This window comes from Anomaloglossus baeobatrachus, chromosome 5 (assembly GCF_048569485.1).
Source record: "Anomaloglossus baeobatrachus isolate aAnoBae1 chromosome 5, aAnoBae1.hap1, whole genome shotgun sequence".
In the NCBI taxonomy this organism is placed as follows: domain Eukaryota; kingdom Metazoa; phylum Chordata; class Amphibia; order Anura; family Aromobatidae; genus Anomaloglossus; species Anomaloglossus baeobatrachus.
Window position 1 is genome coordinate 117,396,453 of NC_134357.1, and position 22,897 is coordinate 117,419,349.

Below are 22,897 nucleotides of genomic sequence, written 5' to 3' on the forward strand. Positions count from 1 at the left end.
TTCACTATTAAAACAAAAGTATCACCTTCTGTAGCTCCTGGGCTGCAGTCTATGAAGGTGCACCTTGTTGCTGGCCTCCAAAGAGGACCCAAAAAGAACTTTATAAACATTCACTGTTTCCTAAGCAAATGAGCCGTGTTGGCCAGCTGGGCGGGCTCCATTTCGGCTCCTGTCCCCCCTCCTGCTGCTGTTCGTCATCCTCCTGTCATGATTGACATGGATAACGCCGTTGCCATCATCATCCACGCTGCTGGCGAAATCTCGTGCAGGCGCAGTTCTCTGTGTCCCTATCGCGGGCCGAGCATAAAAACAGTTTCCTGCGTGCCAGTGATGTATTTGCGCAGGCGCGAGATTAAGGGCGGCGCTGTGCCTGACCTCACCATCATCCTCGTACCCGCCTGCGCAAATACATCACCGGCGAGCGATAAACTGTTTTTATGCTCGGCCCACGATAGGGGCACAGCGTACTGCGCGAGACTTCGCCAGCAATGCCGATTATGATGGCTGCGGCGTCATCCATGTCAATCATGACAGGACGGCGAACAGCGGCAGGAGGGGGGGACAGGAGCCGAAATAGAGCTTGCCCATCTGGCCAACACAGTTCATTTGCATAGAAAATGGTTAGAGTTTATAAAGTTCTTTTTGGGGTCTGCAAGGGGGGGGCCAGCAACAAGGTGCACCTTCATAGAATGCAGGCCAGGAGCTGCAGAAGGTGACACTTTTGTTTTAATAGTGAAAAAACTGGTGACCGGTTCCCTTTAAGGATAAGCAGAATGTTGTAGTGTAGTAAATGTAACAAGTACCTTTAGGAGGCTGCGGTTGTAATAGAGGAGATGGTTGTGCTTGAAGCAATGGATTTAAAGATGCAGCAGATATTTGGGCCTGCAACAGAGTTTGTGCTTGTGGCGGGGGCTGAGTCTGCACCCCAAAAGCAGGCTGCTGTGGGACAGGCGGCATCACTGGTGGGGGGTTCTTTATTAAAGGTTGTGCTGGAGCTGGATTCTGCAATGTAGACAAACATTAATACTGAAAAAAAATATTAAAGAAACAGAAAGATGAAGTTAGCATTAATATCCCGTGCATTCACCTGGTTAGGGAGGGTCTGGATCCTCTGTGCATTCCATTTAAAGGGCATGTTAGGATTATAAGTGGCTTCCACCAAAACACGATCTCCAACCTGTGGGGATTTACCCTTTACAGCGCTGTAGAGAAAAGAAAATGTATAGAATAAATAACAGAACCTATACCCACAGACTATTGACACCTGGTCACCAGTAATTCAGGGTAAATCATGTCACTGCCACAACTTGCAGGTGACTTCAATATTACAGGCAACTCTTCCTTCCATACAAATACACTGAACTTGCCCGCAATTCACGGTAATGCCAGGATTTTACTACAATTTCATTGATGAGGACCAATATACATCTTAGAAACAAGCACGGTTCTCCACCATAAGAAGTAATAGTGTTGAGAAACTACAGCATGCTATAATATTTCTGTACTCTTCTTTCAACATGGCGCAATACATACGTTAGTTGGAAAAACACATCTTCATCCACAAAGCCAAACGTTTCATGAAGCTTGGTTACAACCCCAGTGAACACACGCTGCTTCTGGGGTTGAGTCTGCTGTTGACTGGACCTTGGGGTGGGGTAAGAGACTGTTATCTGTGCGGCTTGCTGGGGGGTAGATAGGGCAAGACTTGTAGGTAGGGCGACAGCAGGCTGAGGATAAAGAAGGGATGATCAGTGCAAAAAAACCCACCAGAGAAAAGTCCAAGTCATGGTGTCTACACCCTACATTTGTTTCCGACTCCATGGCCTCACCTGAGTTATCAGTGTCTGTTGGGGCTGCTGTAACTGGAAAAGGATGAAGGAAAAAAAAAAAAAAAAGTTAGCGAGTAAATATGTAAATACACAATGTTAAAATAGGCACCATTTGCTTAAAGGGAACCTGTCAGGTGAAATATACACCCAGACCCACGAGCAGTTCTGGGTGCATATTGCTAATCCCTGCCTAACTGTCCCAGCATCTAGAAGCATACTTAAAGAGATCTTTAGAAAAAGTATTTCTAAAGATCCTTGAAGATTGAGTGCAAGGACTAGTCGCAAGGGCGTTACTTCCCCCAACTAGTCTGCCCTCTTAGCATGTTAGTACACCCACAGGGGCATGCAATTCAATGCCCATTGCCCAGCATTATCAGCGGTGACATGTGTACCTATATCCGCTATCACCGCCTCAGATGCAGAGTTTAGGCTCAGTGCGCTTCCCCAGTCACTTCGGGTCATGCGCACTATGATGCTGGGTGTAAGTGTCCCGGCTCCAGAAAGGTCACGTGCGCATCAGCAAAAGTGCCGAGGGAAGCACACTGAGCCTACACCCGATGTCTGAGGTGGTGACAATGGACACAGGTACGTGCGTCACCACTGAGGACGCTGGGCAATGGGCACTAAATAGCATGTGGGTGTGCCAACATGCTAAGATGGTGGACTAGTTGGGGGAATATAACGCCCTTGTGACTAGTCCTTGCGCTCATTAACATATCATATGGGATCTTAAGAAATACTTTTTCTAAAGATCTCTTTATCTATGCTAGTGTATACAGGGATGGTTAGGCAGGGAATAGCAATATGCACCCAGAACTGGTCTTGGTCCTGGGTTAATATTACACCTGACAGGTTTCCTTTACGGACAACAAAATAAAAAACTGGAATTCAGAACGAAGCTTTAGGCTATGCTCAGATGAAGGTCGCCATTCTCGGACTTGACAGGTCGGAGAAATGAGGAAGTGACTGGGTTCAGGTGAATTTCCATGCACTCGTCCACATTGTGGACAGGTAGAGGAACTCGCCATCATTAAAACAGCAATATATTGTCTGCGAAACTGACCAGACTAGTGCCTGCTGTGACAGCCCATGTGGAAACTGCAGTAGCACTTGTACATTGGCTTACAATGGACAGCCTGCTATCCATGTGCGATCTGTTGTGTATATGAACAGAAAATTTGATTGTCAAGTGGATTTTTTGTATTTATATACTTTATGTGTAAAATGTAATGCACATGTTGAGTATGTGGTGGGTTTTTTACCTCAATATTTGTAGCTAAAACCAGGAGTGGGTATCGGGGAATGGCAAACGGAGCTGTCACATATTTGTCACATGGAGGAATTTTCAGCAATGGTGATGGGAAGTAACGACAAATGTATTAAGGTTTGGCAACCCTGGGTGTTGTTCAAGGTGTCCTCGGACTTCCAAGCCTTGTTTCAGTAACAGCACATACCCACACACTCTCCTTACCTTCCCCTCCAACCCTTTGTCCAATCCCTCTTGGTCTCTTATTTTACTCTGTCCTTCTCCCCCCCTCTTTTCTTCTGTTTTTAATACTCTTGGAATACTTATTTTTCTTTGTTGTTTGAAGTCTAGTTAGCCATATCTTGAGGAGATTCAGGTTAGGTTGGAAAATATCAAACCGACCCGGAGGCTTCCCTTAAGTAATATGTGGTTGTGCGATACGATATCGAGATAAACCGTTGCGACCGTCATATTCAGTCATCGGGTCGATAATATAAGGAGGATGTGGCTAATGTATTATTCAGTTTTTTATTCATACTCTTTGTTGCTTTCTTTATGTAATCATATTTTGATGAAAAAAATTCAATAAAAAGAGATTTATCATAAAACGAGGAGTGGGTAAAAAAAAAAAAAATGCAGAAGTGGTGCCCGTATTTCTATTATACTTGTCCTTTGTTTGCTCCACTCGGTTTTGGCTACAAATACTGATGTAAAAACCTCTCCAAATGCACAATGTGTGCACGCGGCCTTACAAGTCAATGGCTGGCCGTGTTTTACCTACACCCCTGCTGCAATTCATTTGTAGCGGATGACAAAACTAGTATTGAAAAATTAAAAAAAATGGTCACAAACCTGCTGCTGCACACTGTAAATCTGCTGAGGCTGGGAATATTGCTGGAAGAAAAAGAAAATAAATGCATTTTACAGCGACACTCACAAACCAAGCCTTTATATTCAGGGTCCCACAGATATAAATTGTATTGTCTTTTTATGTCGAGTACCGCGTTTCCCCAAAAATAAGCACTAGCATGATTTTACAGGATTTTTGGAGTATGCTTGAAAAAGTCTTCGTTACTTACCGGTAACAGGATTTTCATGAGCCCATGACAGCACCACCTAACTAAGGGTGCTGTCATGGGCGAGGGGGAAAATACACCCTACTCCAAGAATAAGTCCTAGTTAAGTCAGGGCCAGTGTTACAGGGAATCAAACTGTGCAATTTCTCAGGACCCCCACTCTCTTAGGGACCCCAGCAGGATATTCCGGGGTTAAGATTGTTTAACCCCTTAACGACCCATGACGTACTGGGTACGTCATGGATCGTGTCACTATCATCGCTGCGGCATACATATCAGGTGATTTCAACAGCTGACAAGTGTGCCTGCTAGTTGCGAGTGGAATCGCTTTCCACTCACAACTTTTAATCCCTTACATCTTGCTGCCAAAATCTGGCAGCGAGATGTATATGCGCACGGCCATTACTTTTACTTACCCCGCCCCCTCCGGAAGTCACGTGCATGATCACGTGCATTCCGGTGGTTGCCATGGTAGCACAGGGTCATGTGATGCCGCCTGTAGCTAACATGAGTCACTTTCTCTCAGTGGCGGCATAGTGCATAGACAGAATGTAGCTGAGATCCGAAGATATGGAAGAGCGATCAGATTGCCGATCCATATAGTCCCCTAAGGGGGCTAGTAAAATCAAAAAAAAAAAAAAACAAAAAAAAAAAAACCAAAACTTGAAAAAAGTTTTAAAAAATGATAAAAAAACAAAAAAGACCTAAAAGTTGAAATCACCACCCCCTTTCGCCGAATTGCACACTAAAGGGATAAAAAAATAAAAAATACACATTTGGTATTGCCACGTTCAGAAATGCCCGATCAAAATATAAAATCAATTAATCTGATCGGTAAACGGCGTAGCGGCAAACAAATTCAAAACGGCACAAGTTTTGCGCAAAATGCAATAACAGGCGATCAAAATGTAGCATCTGTGCAAAAAAAATCGATTTTTGTGTACTCACCGTAAAATTGTTTTCTCTTAGCCATCATTGGGGGACACAGGACCATGGGTGTTATGCTGCCTATCCATAGGAGGACACTAAGTAGATGCAAAAGCATAGCTCCTCCTCTGCAGTATACACCCCCTGGCCGGGCCAGGCAGTCTCAGTTTTAGTACACAAGCAGTAGGAGAAAAACCAGTAAAAACTTCTCAACAGAGGAATATGAGAAAAGAAAAGTCATAACCAAATAAGGTACTGAGAGAACCAAGGCCCAACAGGGTGGGTGCTGTGTCCCCCAATGATGGCTAAGAGAAATTATTTTATGGTGAGTACACAAAAATCCGTTTTTCTCTGACGCCTCATTGGGGGACACAGGACCATGGGACGTCCTAAAGCAGTCCATTGGTGGGAAACATAAAAGAAGACAACAAAACCCAAGGACTAGGAACCAGTCCCAGACAGCCTGGAGCGCCTACTGAGAGAGGTGCTCTACTGCAGTTTGCAGAATTTTCCTACCCAGATTTGCCTCAGTTGAAACCTGGGTATGGACTCTGTAATGCTTTGAAAAAGTATGTAGGCTAGACCAGGTCGCAGCCTTAAAGACCTGTTCCACTGAAGCCTGATGCCGAATGGCCCACGAAGCGCCAACTGCTCGCGTGGAATGAGCCCGCAGCCCACTAGGAATGGGCTTGAGTTGCAAGCGGTAGACTTCCTGGATCGCAGAGCGAATCCAGCGAGCCAGAGTCGCCTTTGAAGCTGCCTGTCCCCTCTTAGGCCCCTCAGGAATGACGAAAAAGGAGTCCGTTTTCCTAAAGGGGGCTGTCCTGGATATGTAATATCTGAGAGCTCTGACGAGGTCTAACGAATGCAGAGACCTTTCCACCCTATGAACTAGGTGTGGACAAAAGGAAGGCAGAACAATGTCCTCGTTCAAATGAAACGGGGTAAGAACCTTTGGAAGGAAATCCGGAAGGGGGCGCAGAACCGCCTTGTCCTGGTGAAAGATCAGAAAAGGCTCACGGCAAGAGAGTGCTACTAGCTCCGAAACCCGTCTGATGGACGTAATTGCCACCAGGAATGTTACCTTCCAGGACAGAAAGCAAGGGAGGATTCCTTGAGGGGTTCAAAGGGAGACCTCTGAAGACCGTCCAGAACGAGGTTGAGGTCCCATGGGTCCAGCGGCCGTTTGTACGGGGGAACTAGATGGGAAAACGCCCTGGAGGAAGGTCTTGACTTGCGGTTTTTGAGCCAGGAGGCATTGGTAGAAGATTGAGAGCGCTGAGACCTGCCCTTTAAGGGAACTGAGAGCCAACCTCGCTTGCAAGCCAGACTGTAGAAAGTCGAGAATTCTGGGGATGGCCAGAGTCATAGGCTGGACGTTAGTTTCCCTGCACCATGAAAGGAAGATTTTCCACGTACGGTGGTAAATGCGGGATGAAGCAGGGTTTCGGGCGCTGATCATGTTGGAAATAACCGCGGGGGAGAATCCCGCTCTTGTTAATACCCAGGTCTCAATGGCCATGCCGTCAGCTTCAGGGCTAGGAGTTCTGATGGGAAATGGGCCCTTGGGTCAGCAAGTCTGGGATGTCTGGAAAGCGCCACGGTGCGTCTGTGAGCATTTGTACTAATTTGGCGTACCAGGCGCGCCTGGGCCAGTCCGGTGCTATCAGTATCACCGGGACTCCCTCTGCCTTGATCTTCCTGATTACCCGTGGCAGCAGGGGTAGAGGTGGAAATATGTAAGGCAGGCGGAAGTGGTGTCAGGAGCAGACTAGAGCACCCGTGCCGATGGACTGCGTGTCGCGTGACCTGGCTATGAACGCGGGTACCTTTGCATTCAACCTTGAGGCCATTAGGTCCACGTCTGGTGTGCTCCAGCGAGTGCAGATGTGTAGAAACACATCTGGGTGGAGAGACCATTCTCCGGCGGCCAGGCCTTGGCGACTTAGAAAGTCTGCTGCCTAGTTCTCTACCCCCGGTATGTATACCGCTGATATCACTGATCCCGTCGATTCGGCCCAGCTGAGGATCTTGTGGGCCTCGAGATAAGCCGCTTTGCTGCGGGTGCCCCCCTGCCGATTGATATAGGCTACAGCTGTCGCATTGTCCGATTGGACTCGAATCTGACGACCCGCTAGCAGAGGGCAGAACGCTCTGAGCGCGAGGAAGATCGCGCGGAGTTCCAGGATGTTTATGGGTAGGAAAGACTCATGGGGTGTCCAACATCCTTGAGCAGTGTGGTGCCAGTACACTGCTCCCCAGCCTAGGAGGCTGGCGTCCGTGGTCAGGACCAGCCAGTTCACTGGGAGAAAAGATCTACCCTTCGATAGGGATGAGGACCGAAGCCACCAGCGGAGTGCGTACCTGACTGAAGGCGTCAGGTGAAGATGTCTGTCCAGGGAGAAGGGGCTCTTGTCCCAGGCCGCTAGAAGGGCTAGCTGCAGTGGGTGGAGGTGCAGTTGAGCAAAGGGTACTGCTTCCATAGCTGCCACTATCCTGCCGAGCACTTTCATGCTGAATCGAATGGAGCGAGACGGAGGACGTAGAAGGCAGCGTACCGCTCGTTGAAGAGCGATCGCCTTGTCCTGAGGGAGAAAGATCAAGCCCCGACGGGTGTCCAGGGACATGCCCAGGAAGGTGATGGATCGTGATGGGATCGGGGATGATTTGTCTAGATTCACTAGCCACCCTAAGCGGGATAGGGTGTCCACAGTGATCTGTACACTGGTTGAGCAGTCGCGGAAGGAGGGGGCCTTGATGAGGAGGTTGTCCAAGTAAGGGAGAACGACTACTCCCCTGGCGTGAAGGACGCTCATGGCGGCCGCCATGACTTTGGTGAAGACCCTTGGTGCGGTGGCAAGGCCGAAGGGTAGAGCTACGAATTGAAAGTGGGAGTCCTGAATTGCGAAGCGTAGGAACTTTTGGTGATCTGGGGCGATGGGTATGTGCAGGTACGCGTCCTTGACGTCTATGGAGGAGAGGAATTCCCCTTCGACCATGGATGCAATAATGGACCTTAGGGACTCCATTCTGAATCTCTGTACGTGCACATTTTTGTTTAGGTGTTTGAGGTCCAGGATGGGTCGAACTGACCCATCGTTTTTGGGGACCACAAAGAGGTTGGAATAAAAACCCCCAAACTTCTCGTCGTCTGGAACAGGTATTATCACTCTTGCTGTTTGGAGCGAGTGGATTGCTGAGAAAAAAGCTTTGCATCGTTTTCGAGTCTTTGGGGGTTTTGAGAGAAAGAACAGACTTGGGGGTCGAGTCCGAATTCTATGTGGTAACCGTAAGACACAAGGTCTCGCACCCATTTGTCGTCTGAGGCGGCAGCCCAGATGTGATGAAAGAGCCGCAGTCGACCTCCTACAATGAGTGTGTCTTCCGGGGCGCCAAAGCAGTCATGAGGGGGGAAAACGTTGTGGACGAGTCTCCCTAGTCCCGGACTGTTTCGGTCTAGGCTGCCATGACGAAGTGGGTTTTGGGGAGAGCTGAGAAGGTTGGTCCCTGCGTAGTCCGCGGCTGGTGGCGGGGACAGCACGGGATGTCCACCAACCAAATGAGTTCTGAAAGGAGCGGAACGAGGACTGTGGACGTCTGGTGAAGGACATCCTGGACTTCAGCTGGGGGAGGGAGGTACTCTTTGTTCCCGTGGCGTCAGAAATGAGCTTGTCCAGACGTTCGCCAAGCAATCGGTCTGGAAAAAAGGGAAGGCCTGTGAGAAACTTCTTGGAGGCAGAGTCCGCTCGCCATTGTCGGAGCCAGAGAGCTCTACGGATGGCTATGGTATTTGAGGTGGCAAACGCTGCGCAGGTAGCAGCGTCCATGGAGGCCTGCATGAGGTACTCCGCCGCAGCGGCAATTTGAGCTGTTACGTCTGTGAAGGTATGAGTGAACTGGGATTCCTCAAGCGAAGTGTTAAGGGATTCTGCCCAGACCGAGATCGCCTTAGCGACCCACACAGAGGCAAAGGAGGGCGAGAGGGAGGAACCCGCAGCCTCAAAAGCAGAGCGGACGAGGTGCTCCACCTGTTCCACCTGTCTGTTGGGTCTTTGATGGAGGAACCATTGGGTAAAGACAGGAGCATCTTTGTGGTAAGGCGGGAGACCGGGGTGGGGGGGGGGGGTTCGACCGAGGGCAGATCGGCCCAGCCCTTAGGGGCAGGTGAGGCAAAAGGGTACCGGGACTCCATGAGTTTTCGGTTACCGAAGCGCCTGTCAGGCTTCACCCTTTGCTTTGTGAGGATATCCTGAAACTCTGGGTGATCAGCGAAAACCTTTTGGGGTTTCCTTGCCCTCTTAAAGGAGGCCGCATGGTCAGTGGTAGTGGATGGGGGATCCTCCACATGCACAGTTTGGTTGATTGCTGCTATAAGGGAGTCTATTGCAGTTTGATCATCTGGGGAGGATGAAACCAAGGAATCCTCCTGGTACAAACAGCATTCTCCCTCCTCCAGCTCTTCAGAAGCCGTGGAGCGTGTTGGAGAGCCTGCCCTGTGTGCTCCCGAGGGAGAGTCATGGGGGCCATGAGAGAGTGCTGGAGAAACCCGGCCGGGTGCTCTTTTCCTGATCCCTGCAACCGGTGAAGCATGTGCCCAGATTACCTCAGAAGGATCCTCCATAGGGGTATCCTCAGGCTGCATTCCGTCCAGGGACCCAGAAGGGTGTGGTGGACGACATTGCATAGCCAGCACCAGGTTCTGTGACAGTTTTTCCATGGATTGGGACAGAAACTGTGCCCATTTCGGTGGGCTGGGAGCCCTACGCTCTGGGCTGACGGTTGCAGCGGTGGTGGCAGGAGGGTCTTGGGGGGCTATAGGGGCACAGGACTCACAGAGAGAAGAGGTGTGTTTACGTGGTAGCTCAGCGTGGCAGGCAGTGCAGGCTGAATAATAGACTATGTGGGCCTTAGCACTCTTAGTGCCCTTAGAATTCTGCATGTTCCTAATAGGAGTATGCCAGGAGGGGGAGCAATGGTCAGCAAAGCTACAAGTGAAGCAAGCACCTCACCAAAATTAGCCGATGCCCCTGTCCTCAGGAAGGAGTAAGCTCTGTGGAGATCTTCGCACGCTTTCCTGGAGAAGGGGGGCTTATTGCTGCCGCCGGGGTTGGGGCTTAGCGCTAAAAGAGCGCGAAGAAGTAGTCAGTGTGCCCCCCCTGCTGTGGGTAGTAAAAAACGGCGGGAAGGGAGCTTCTGACAGTTTTCCTCCCTCTCCCTCCAGTCAGCACACAGCTTGTCACTGGTGGTTATCAGCCGACCTTTCTGCTAGAGCAAATAAACAGTGTGAGTTCCTGAGCTCTGGGCCCTCCCCCTGCCACCGGTAAATGATCAGTGCAAGACTTTCTGCAAACAGCGAGGGACTTCCCCCTCCTCCAGCCAGCAAGCTAGAGAAAAGTTAACACTGTGTGTTCAGGATCCCTGGGGCTCTCCTCCTTGCAATCAGCAAGGGACTTTCTCATAATAAATGCTGTAAATTCAGCAGTACTGGGAGCCTTCCCTGCACCATCTTTTCTCTTTGTCTGGGAAACGAGTCAGGGGGGATCTCACCTTAAACACTGTTTCAGTCCAGGCAGTGGAAATAGAGTCAGCTTGCTGTGTCCGGTCACACAGGTGCCATATTCAACTCAGAGCCTGCAAAGAGGGGCTGAGGAATTGTGCCTCTGCCCTGGGCTCTGGAAAATCGGTGTCTGTGGAACCCGTCGTCCAGCCCAGGATCCAGCGTCGCAGGAGGGGGTACGTGGAGGCGACACTCCACATTCCCGCCCGTTGATGGTGGTGGGAGATCGGTCCCAAAATGAAACCGTCGCCCTCAAAAAATAACAAACCTTGAAAGGAAGTGTCTCCTACAGACACTAAGCTAAAACTGAGGTTGCCTGGCCCGGCCAGGGGGTATATACTGCAGAGGAGGAGCTATGCTTTTGCATCTACTTAGTGTCCTCCTATGGAAAGGCAGTATAACACCCATGGTCCTGTGTCCCCCAATGAGGCGTCAGAGAAAAACGGATTACGGACGCCGGATCAGTTTTTTTTTTTTTTAACTGAGCATGCTCAGTATCAAAATGGATCCGTCAAAAAAAACTGAAGAAATGGATGGAAAAACTGATGCAACTGATCCATTTTTTCCCCGGATCCGTCGCATCACTTTTTTCGCCGGAGCATGCCTGATGGCAAAAAACTGATGTGTGAAAGCAGCCTAAGAAGAAGCTTAATGGCAAAATACACAATAGGTGTTTGATCCATGGATTCAAGCAATAAATTTGGGGGTTCAATTAGAATTGGTATTTACACAGTCCTCCTCGTCATGCTGTTCACACTTTGATATCATGAAACCAACTTTTACTGGTTTTTCTCCTACTGCTTGTGTACTAAAACTGAGACTGCCTGGCCCGGCCAGGGGGTGTACACTGCAGAGGAGGAGCTATGCTTTAGCATCTACTTAGTGTCCTCCTATAGATAGGCAGCATAACACCCATAGTCCTGTGCCCCCCAATGAGGCGTCAGAGAAATTGTACCATTAGAAACGTCAGCTCGAGATGCAAAAAATAAGCCATCGCTGAGCCATAGATCCCGAAAAATGAGAACACTACAGATTTTGGAAAATGACGCAAAACGTGTGCCGCTTTTTTTGGATAGACTTGTGAATTTTAACCCCTTAGATACAAGTAAACCTATACATGTTTGGTGCCTTCATACTCGCACAGACCTCAGGCATCACACCCACACATCAGTTTTACCATATAGTGAACATGGTGAATAAAATATCCCAAAAACTATTGAGCGATCACACTTTTTTTCCCAGTTTTTCCACACTTGGAATTTATTTTGCTGTTTTCCAGTACACTATATGGTAAAACGTATGGTTTCATTTAAAAGTACAACTTGTCCCGCAAAAAACAAGCCTTCATATGGCAAGATTGACAGAAAAATAAAAAAAAGTTACGGCTCTCTTTTTTTTTGCTCCCCTTCTTGAAACAAAAAAACCCCGGAAAAACGCAAAACGCCCGGCGGCTAAAAGGTGTTAAGGACCTGTGATGACTATCGATGGATAGATAAAAAGAATACTGCATATAGGAGATCAGGCCACTCTGTAAAATGTAAAAATCACTTATATAATACTCCCCTAAAGGGCGGTCCGGTCCGATGGGTGTCGCTGGTCTCCTGTCCGGCGTCTCCTCTCTGCTGCAATTCCCGTCCTATTTCCATCCAGCCCAGTATCGATGATGTGTCCTACGTCATCCACACAAGCCAGCATTGCAGTCCTGTGCAAGCGCACTTTGATCTGCCCTGCTCAGGCGGTCTTTAACCTTTCCTCGTGCCTGCGCATTACAGTACTTTGTTCTGCCCTGAGTAGGGCAGATCAAAGTGCGCCTGTACAAGACTGCAATGCCGGCTTGAGTGGATGACGTAGGAAGCGTCATCCATGCTGGGAAGAAGGATGACGGGAATTGCAGCAGAGAGGAGGCGCGGACTGGAGGGCAGCAACACCCATCGGACCGGACCACCCCCTAGGTGAGTACTATAAAAGTAATTTTTACCTTCTACAGAGCGGCCTGGGCTCTTGTATGATGTATTCTGCAATGGTGTATATAAGGGCTGATCTGGTGACAGGTTCCCTTTAAAAGGAAGCTGTCACCAGGAAGAACAGAGTCTATCTGCAGCCATAGAGTTTATCAGGAGAGGAGCTGTGACGGTGTACTGCAAATGGTTAATCCTGTGCCATCCATATACAGTGCCTACAAGTAGTATTCAAACCCCTGCAGATTTAGCAGGTTTGATAAGATGCAAATAAGTTAGAGCCTGCAAACTTCAAACAAGAGCAGGATTTATTAACAGATGCATAAATCTTACAAACCAACAAGTTATGTTGCTCAGTTAAATTTTAATAAATTTTCAACATAAAAGTGTGGGTCAATTATTATTCAACCCCTAGGTTTAATATTTTGTGGAATAACCCTTGTTTGCAATTACAGCTAATAATCGTCTTTTATAAGACCTGATCAGGCTGGCACAGGTCTCTGGAGTTATCTTGGCCCACTCCTCCATGCAGATCTTCTCCAAGTTATCTAGGTTCTTTGGGTGTCTCATGTGGACTTTAATCTTGAGCTCCTTCCACAAGTTTTCAATTGGGTTAAGGTCAGGAGACTGACTAGGCCACTGCAACACCTTGATTTTTTCCCTCTTGAACCAGGCCTTGGTTATCTTGGCTGTGTGCTTTGGGTCGTTGTCTTGTTGGAAGATGAAATGACGACCCATCTTAAGATCCTTGATGGAGCAGTGGAGGTTCTTGGCCAAAATCTCCAGGTAGGCCGTGCTATCCATCTTCCCATGGATGCGGACCAGATGGCCAGGCCCCTTGGCTGAGAAACAGCCCCACAGCATGATGCTGCCACCACCATGCTTGACTGTAGGGATGGTATTCTTGGGGTCGTATGCAGTGCCATCCAGTCTCCAAACGTCACGTGTGTGGTTGGCACCAAAGATCTCGATCTTGGTCTATCAGACCAGAGAACCTTGAACCAGTCTGTCTCAGAGTCCTCCAAGTGACCATGAGCAAACTGTAGACGAGCCTTGACATGACGCTTTGAAAGTAAAGGTACCTTACGGGCTCGTCTGGAACGGAGACCATTGCGGTGGAGTACGTTACTTATGGTATTGACTGAAACCAATGTCCCCACTGCCATGAGATCTTCCCGGAGCTCCTTCCTTGTTGTCCTTGGGTTAGCCTTGACTCTTCGGACAAGCCTGGCCTCGGCACGGGTGGAAACTTTCAAAGGCTGTCCAGGCCGTGGAAGGCTAACAGTAGTTCCATAAGCCTTCTACTTCCGGATGATGCTCCCAACAGTGGAGACAGTTAGGCCCAACTCCTTGGAAAGGGTTTTGTACCCCTTGCCAGCCTTGTGACCCTCCACGATCTTGTCTCTGATGGCCTTGGAATACTCCTTTGTCTTTCCCATGTTGACCAAGTATGAGTGCTGTTCACAAGTTTGGGGAGGGTCTTAATTAGTAAGAAAAGGCTGGAAAAAGATAATTAATCCAAACATGTGAAGCTCATTGTTCTTTGTGCCTGAAATACTTCTTAATACTTTAGGGGAACCAAACAGAATTCTGGTGGATTGAGGGGTTGAATAATAAATGACCCTCTGAATAAACTTTTCACAATTTAAAAAAAAAAAAAACAAACAAAAACAAACAACATTCTTTTTTGCTGCAGTGCATTTCACACTTCCAGGCTGATCTACAGTCCAAATGTCACAATGCCAAGTTAATTCCGAATGTGTAAACCTGCTAAATCTGCAGGGGGTTGAATACTACTTGTAGGCACTGTACATAGAATACTTACATTTTCTCCAGTCTACTGCAGTAACAGGATAGATTTTCTTCAATAACCCCTACCCACTCAAAAATAAATAAAAGATCAATAATTCCCATGTACTCTAAATAATTTTTAAAGTGTTTTTACTGGGACAAACAAGGAAAAAAAAAGTTAAAATCTTTTACATGATTGATCTAGTTGCATCTATAATGACCACATCTGTTAAATGGCCACATTATTTAATGCGCATCATAAAAAAAATAAATAAAAATATGTGCTGTATATTCTGACTTCGCCACCGACGCCAGTGATTGGCTGCAGCATTCACATTTGCTTGGCCGGCTCATAATGACTGCACGGTAAGTGAACAAGATCAGCAGGATTATTAGGGAAACCAAACAAATTACTCAAAGTTTGACTGAATATAGAGTTACCTGCTGAAGAGCCGCTGCAGCAGCCGCAGCTGCCGCTTGCTGCTGTAGTGCGGCAGTCTGAGTAAGCTGGTAGTTTGCTGGAGAAGGGGTGCTAAGGCCGGCAGCAGCAAGGGCCGACTGCTGAGTGTAGATTGTGGGGGACGTCCCGAGTAATGATGGCTGCTGGACCCCTAGGGGAGCTGAGAAAATACAATGTTAGTGCATTGCATAAAACGTGTCCAAGCTCATAAAACATCACCAGCTAAGGCAGGGAGGGAAAATGTCAGGTGTGGCTTTACTACCACTAGCAGTACAAGTTAGTACAGAAATAACACAGGCACGTATTCCATGACACCGCATTTATACAAGAACACTGAATCTAGGACATGTAGATAGATATATAGATAGATATATATCAATATATCTATATCTCTATCTATGTTACCGGCAATGTGTAAAAACAGGCATTCTATAGAATACCTAGGCAATGTATACAATGCCGGAAATGGGTCGTCAAGGTATGAAATACATCAGATGTTCATACATTTCCAAGTCATTCTATAGAATACTTAAATGACAAACAGGCGGAGTGTAGAATACCACAGGGGTGGTCCGTCCAAAAGTAGGTGGACAGAGCAGGCAGCAGCAGATCTGTGAAACTGGCTTAGTTGCCCTTAGCATTAAAATGCCATTCTAGCCTCCCGTGCTGCAACAAATAGTCAGGAATGACACTTCTGATTCCTTTTTTTTTTTCCCAGCAAAGATATCCTGTTGTTCATTTTGCATTTCTTCTTTTATGTTTTTGACTGTTTGTTACTAAACACTAATAGTCAGGAATGACACTTCTGTTTCTTTGTGTTTTTCCCAGTAAAGATATCCTGTTGTTCATTTAGGATTTCTTCTTTCATTAGTTTTTTGACTGTTTATTTTCCAATCTGGGCGTTATATCAGACTTTGCCTGAGCAGTTCTTGTTATTCTCTAATACCTAGACATTTTATGTAATGTTTAGGTAAAGTATAGAACGCAGATATTTCATACCTTGCCTGAAAACGACAGGGATTGTATACCGTACATTGCCTATGTGTTCTATAGAATGCCAGGTTTTCAGGTGAATTTATTCTTGTTCAAATGTTAGATATATTGTAATGATTCTGAAAACTGCAATAAAATTTGTGTTTAAAAAAAAGAATGCCAGGTTTTCATACATTGCCTGTATCTATCTATCTATCTATATATATATATATTCAATGCTCGAATGGAGGAAATCATTTAGTATATATATAATTATATATACTGCCGTGTCACCGGGCCGGAGTACAACAAAGGGTTATATCTCTCAAATAGCAACAAAATGCAAATGTGGGCTCAGGGACTTCTGTAGAGAATATGTTTTCAGGAAATGTGCGTGTTCTCTCTTATTAACAGGATTTATTGACCATAACCATATTCATGAGTGGGGATGTGAAAGCTTCCACAGCCCGAGGGCACAGGATTGCCGGCGAGTCACAATCCTAGAGCAGATTCCAATTTCGCACACATGGCTGCCTTCATTAGCGTGCCCGGGCAGCCAGCTGCTCCCTCGTCGGCCCTTTGTGTGTCGGGCATTAGTGCTGACTCCCATCATTTGTTTAGCTGACTAAACGGTCATTCAGTAATTGGGGCGTGTGCGCTGTCAGGGGTCTGCAGTCGTTCTATACAGGATTGGGATGCACAGTATTCAGGGGAGCATATCACAGCTAAACCTACTCCACAGTAACCCTTTCACTGCCAGGACAGACAGTTTTGACACTTTCCCTCCCATATCCATATATTTTCTGAAAGTAGAATGCCAACCAGCACCAGTCATTAATGGGTGCGTCTTCATAAAATTTTGCAAAGGGTAAAGTTTTGTTTAATAAAATAATCATTTGCAGGTCAAAGTGTGACCCAAGCAACACAAGACGCACAAGAATTCTTAAAAATAAAAGTATAAGCTACGCCGAGTTCATAAAGGTCATCATATTCATCAGCACTAAAATGAACCCCGTGATTCGCCTGCTGGTAAACATCCAAGTCACAGGCAACAAATGCTCCGATAAGGGGTAGAGGATGATTTGTTATGCACCTCCTCATATCCGTAAGAGGCACTTAAACTGCAAGATAAGAGTGAACAAATGCTGTTAAAACCGCACGTTTCACGATCACCTTGCTGTGTAAACACACTGACGATCGCCTGAGGAACCAGCAAAACACTCAATCATTGGGAGAAATGATCGTTTGTGGAGCATAAAAAAGAGAATTGTTTTTGGCGGGGCATTATTTTGTGTAAATAGGACCTGCACTGATGAGATCTATGGCAGCCTGAGCGCCCTGAACGATTATACGATAGATCATGCCGTGTGCTTTGTTTACGTTGACCTGTCTGTGCAAATAGGCATTTAAACTACTGCTGATTGGTGGCCATTTTGTGCCGCCGATTGGTCCATGTAAAGTAACTCATACTTGTCTAGAAGAAAAGACCCCCTCAAACTAAATCAGACAGCACTTATCCTCACTTATTGGGGAGATAAAGAAAAGTTCCTGGGGTCACTGAAGTCTGCAGCCGAGAAGAATTGATAGTTATAGGTTTCAATCTTGCTGATCCGCAAAATCAAGCGAGTGCAAACCCCAAATATTGCACCTATATTTCGGTTAAATGGTTTACTCAATACTACGACAACTCCTGATTCCACATGTTTCCCCCAGGTCAAATAAAAAGCCTATACTCGCCTCCAGTGTTGGAACAGTGTCGTGGCTCTCGTTCCCAGGGCTCACGTGACGTCACGCGAGTCCCTTGTCCAATCAGTGCGGGCTTCTGTCTCATCACCTTCGGACAAACGAGTTAATCAACAGGAAGTGAGCGCTACGGCAGCCTCTCACTTCCTGTTGATTGCTCATGTCTGAAGGCGGGGAGACAGAAGCTGGCGCTGATTGGACATGCGGCTGGCGTGCAGTCACGTGAGCCCTGGGAACGAGAGCCACGACACTGTTAGAACCTCACCAGCACAGGGGAAACATGGGGCAAACAAGTGGGATCAGAAGGGGTTGTCCAAGTATTGGACAACCCCTTTAAGGGAAAACAAAAACGAAACGTCTTACAGTTCCAGCAAAGTGGACGAGATTATAGAAATCTTTTATTTCATAATGAGTAAACAGAACTGTGATGCGCTTCTGAGATCTGCAACACTGCAATCTCTCTCGGTGGTACGCCAAGTTATGTGCAGATTTTCTGCACCATCAAAAATGTGATAAAAATGCGTGTAACCTAATTTACATAATAGGCGCAGAAATGCTATAGAAGATCTGCATCATTAAACGCTCACCAAATACTCATTGTGGGTATGGTGCCTTAAAAAACAATATTGGGACGATACCAAGATCTAAGTTTTGGTTTTTAGATCCTAGCTGGGCAAAATAATTAAAAGGCAAGGAGTACTACGAACATCCCACAGATATGCTTGGAACAGTTAAAAAATAATACGCATACAATTGATTAGCCGCCCTAATAGGTATTCAATTGATTGGTTGCCCTCTGATCAGGCCGATACTTACATCAAGTCAGCATAAAAATAAAAATTTAGATCATTTCAGCAGTGGGAGATAAGCCCAGTCTTTGCAGGCAGGGCTGTGGAGTCGGAGTCGGAGCTCATTTTGGTGGAGTCGGAGTCGTTATAAAATGCACCGACTCCTAAAATATATAATAAATTGGGGACGGTAGTGCAATGCAGGATGTGCTGAATATTTTTCATAGGAATTTGTGAAAGTTATGAAATGTCCTATAAATGTCTGTTCTATTCCTGATCTAAGGCAACATTCACACAATGTTTTTGCTGCGTTTATTGAGGATACATTTGTCAGCTGCCTAAAGCAGATCAGCTTTTTAAAAAACCGCATCACCTGAAAGGTTGTTGAGCTCAAAGATAATGCTTTCAATAGCAAAAGCAGATTAGAAAAACGCCACAAACTGACTGCTCATTCTTTGTGAGGATCTGTTTTTGAGCACAAAAACGGATCCTCACAAAACGCGGTGTCTGAATGTCCTATCTTGAAACCCATTGCCTTTGCTGGATACCAGAGTCGCTGCATTTCACTGAATTATTTTGCCATCAATGTTTGATATGTTTGTGACAAGAAAGAAATTGTTAGCAAGACACTGGCAGTAAAAGATACTAAAGCTCATCACACCGGCCAGTTTCTCCAGGCCTTAGTGGAAAAAGTTCTGCAAGATTACAAACTCAAAAAAGAACAGTTTCTTGCTATTGGAAGGACAATGCTTCAAACATAAGTACAATTAAACTGATGAATGAGAGTAATGCACAACAGCTAGAAGAACATTTAGGATTCAGTATGTTTGAGATGGAGCCCCAGTGCTGTTCATGTAACTGAGGAACAAACAGATATTACAACAGAACAGCAAAATGATACTTTAGGATTAGATGATATTGTTGAAGCTGCTTCAAAACACTTTCATATTCATTACATGCGGTGTGTTGTGCACACGCTGCAGCTGGCAATAAGAGATAGTCTGCAAGAGGGACCCCGGATTTCACACATCCGGCTATTCGCCCGTTTGGCGGATGAGGCGCACTTCAGTACAGTGTATACAGTACAGTGGCAGCGCGACAAACGCCGGTCACATGCTGTCATGTGATCTGGAAGTTGCGGCGCTGCCACTGTACTGTAACGTACTGTACTGGAATGAGACGCATCCGCCAAATTGGCGAAAAGCCGGATGTGTGAAACTGGGCGGACATGCTGGAAATCTGATTGGAAAAGTGAGGAAATTGGTTATTGCCGCCAGAACCTCTACAATTGATTCCAGCTTGAAGAGACGTGCTGGGAAAGGGGCAATTGTTGATCAAGCCACTTGGTGAGGCAGCACTTATTTAATGACTGAGCGATTGCTTAAACTAAATTAATTTCTTATAGATATGGTGAACCCTCAAGTAACCTTAAATGAAGGTCAATGGACAAAGGTGGCTGAATTGAAGGAATTGCTTAATCACCCATTTACCGTACAAGCTGAGGATTTAACTCCTGGCATTTTCATAAGGGAGTGGAAGAATAAGCTATTTTGCCTGTCCCAAAGAAGAGATTTAATTGTAGATGGCATTTCTGTTTCAATGAAACGGAGAGAGACACAGCTATTGGAAAATAAATTCTTCTGGCAGCTGTTTATGTGGACCCAAGTCATCATATACTGCTTGATCATCAATAGCTTACTTAAGGAAAAGAAGCTGACTGAGGTAGCAGTTAGGATGAGCGGCTAAAGGACTGCCAGGCGCAAGAGGACTTGGGGCCTGACAGTGCTACTGCTGCCATATCATCATCCTCATCAGATGAGGAGTTTAACTTTGACAAGTATTTGCATGACACGGAGCAGGCAAAGCGTTGCCGCAAGGAAAGAGATTTCACTCCGTCTCCTATACCAGCAGATTGACCAGATTTCAGTAAAATTTTTCACTTGCTGTCAAAGAAATAGAAAAATTCAACCGTTCATCAAAACTGTCTGTGCATGAGGCAATTCCTTTATACCCGGAAATTGTTAGAGATGTTGCCCGTGTGGTTACGGCTTTGCCTCCAACCAAAGTTAGTGTAGAAAGGTTGTTCTCTAGCTTGAAAATTATTAGGTCAGATTTGAGATCATCTGCGAAGGAGAATCTGATGGAGGCAATTCTATTTCTTACAACAAATTCATAGACTGCACAAATGTTGTTTAGTATTTTTTTGTTGAAAACTGTTTTTTGCCACTTACATAGTTATATATAACACTATGTAATGCACTATGTAATACACTATGTAAGTGGCAAAAAACAGTTTTCAACAAAAACATACTAAAAAGAAGGGAATTTTGTTTACTTACCGTAAATTCCTTTTCTTCTAGCTCCAATTGGGAGACCCAGACAATTGGGTGTATAGCTACTGCCTCCGGAGGCCGCACAAAGTACTACACTTAAAAGTGTAAGGCCCCTCCCCTTCTGGCTATACACCCCCCCGTGGGATCACTGGTTCCTCAGTTTTAGTGCAAAAGCAAGAAGGAGGAAAGCCAATAACTGTTTCAAAAACAAATTCAATCCGATAAACAACATCGGAGAACTGAACTTATTAACATGAACAACATGTGCACCCGAAAAACAAAATCCCTAAGAAAAAACAGGGCGGGTGCTGGGTCTCCCAATTGGAGCTAGAAGAAAAGGAATTTACGGTAAGTAAACAAAATTCCCTTCTTCTTTGTCGCTCCTAATTGGGAGACCCAGACAATTGGGACGTCCAAAAGCAGTCCCTGGGTGGGTAAAAGAATACCTCGTGATAGGGCTGTCAAGCAGACCTTTCCTACAGGTGGGCCACCGCCGCCTGAAGGACTTGTCTACCTAGGCCGGCATCCGCCGAAGCGAAGGTATGCACCTGATAATGTTTGGTAAAAGTGTGCAGACTCGACCAGGTAGCCGCCTGGCACACCTGCTGAGCCGTAGCCTGATGCCGTAATGCCCAGGACGCACCCACGGCTCTGGTAGAATGGGCCTTCAGTCCAGATGGAATCGGAAGCCCAGCAGAACGGTAGGTGTGAAGAATTGGTTCCTTGATCCACCGCGCAAGGGTGGATTTGGAAGCTTGCGACCCTTTACGCTGACCAGCGACCAGGATAAAGAGTGCATCCGAGCGGCGCAGGGGCGCCGTGCGAGAAATGTAGATCCTGAGTGCTCTCACCAGGTCCAACAAATGCAAACCCTTTTCGAATTGGTGAACTGGATGCGGACACAAAGACGGTAAAGTGATATCCTGATTGAGATGAAAGGAAGATACCACCTTGGGAAGAAACGCTGGAATTGGACGCAGAACTACCTTGTCCTGGTGAAACACCAGGAAGGGAGATTTGCAAGATAACGCCGCCAGCTCGGACACTCTCCGAAGAGACGTGACCGCCACTAGAAAAGCCACTTTCTGTGAAAGCCGAGAAAAGGAAATCTCCTTCATAGGCTCGAAAGGCGGCTTCTGGAGAGCAATTAGAACCTTGTTCAGATCCCAGGGCTCCAACGGCCGCTTGTAAGGAGGGACGATATGACAGACTCCTTGCAGGAACGTGCGTACCTTAGGAAGTCGCGCTAGGCGTTTCTGAAAAAATACGGATAGCGCGGAGACTTGACCTTTAAGGGAGCTAAGCGACAAACCTTTTTCCAACCCAGACTGCAGGAAGGAAAGAAAAATAGGCAATGCAAATGGCCAGGGAGAAACTCCCTGGGCAGAGCACCAAGATAGGAATATCTTCCACGTCCTGTAGTAGATCTTGGCAGAGGATGGTTTCCTAGCCTGTCTCATGGTGGCAACCACCTCATGAGATAAACCTGAGGCCCCTAGGATCCAGGACTCAATGGCCACACAGTCAGGTTCAGGGCCGCAGAATTCAGATGGAAAAACAGCCCTTTAGACAGCAAGTCTGGACGGTCTGGTAGCGCCCACGGTTGGCCTACCGTGAGGTGCCACAGATCCGGGTACCACGACCTCCTTGGCCAGTCTGGAGCGACGAGAATGGCGCGGCGGCAGTCGGACCTGATCTTTCGGAGCACTCTGGGCAACAGTGCCAGAGGTGGGAACACATAAGGTAGCCGGAACTGTGACCAATCTTGAACTAAGGCGTCTGCCGCCCAAGCTCGGTGATCGTGAGATCGTGCCATGAAAACCGGGACCTTGTTGTTGTGTCGTGACGCCATCAGGTCGACGTCCGGCATCCCCCAGCGGCGACAGATCTCCTGAAACACGTCCGGGTGAAGGGACCATTCCCCTGCGTCCATGCCCTGGCGACTGAGAAAATCTGCTTCCCAGTTTTCCACGCCTGGTATGTGAACTGCGGATATGGTGGATGCTGTGTCTTCCACCCACGACAGAATCCGCCTTACTTCCTGGAAGGCTTGCCGACTGCGTGTTCCCCCTTGGTGGTTGATGTACGCCACCGCCGTGGAATTGTCCGACTGAATTCGGATCTGCTTGCCTTCCAGCCACTGTTGGAAGGCTTGCAGGGCAAGATAGACTGCTCTGATTTCCAGAACATTGATCTGAAGGGTGGACTCTTTCCGAG

At 46.9% G+C, this 22,897-nt stretch overlaps 1 protein-coding gene across 2 annotated transcripts in view; it reads right to left on the bottom strand.

Moving 5' to 3' along the window:
* The window catches only part of CCAR1 (cell division cycle and apoptosis regulator 1), a 189,314-nt gene that overhangs the window by 126,655 nt on the left and 39,762 nt on the right, over positions 1-22,897 (bottom strand). For both annotated transcript variants that reach the window (XM_075348798.1, XM_075348797.1), the window contains exons 3-8: positions 14,826-15,004; positions 3,928-3,969; positions 1,830-1,862; positions 1,534-1,727; positions 1,088-1,202; positions 804-1,002 (exon numbers count right to left, since the gene is read on the bottom strand). In XM_075348798.1, coding sequence (XP_075204913.1) covers positions 804-1,002; positions 1,088-1,202; positions 1,534-1,727; positions 1,830-1,862; positions 3,928-3,969; positions 14,826-15,004 — 762 coding nt within the window. The remainder of the gene's footprint in view (positions 1-803; positions 1,003-1,087; positions 1,203-1,533; positions 1,728-1,829; positions 1,863-3,927; positions 3,970-14,825; positions 15,005-22,897) is intronic.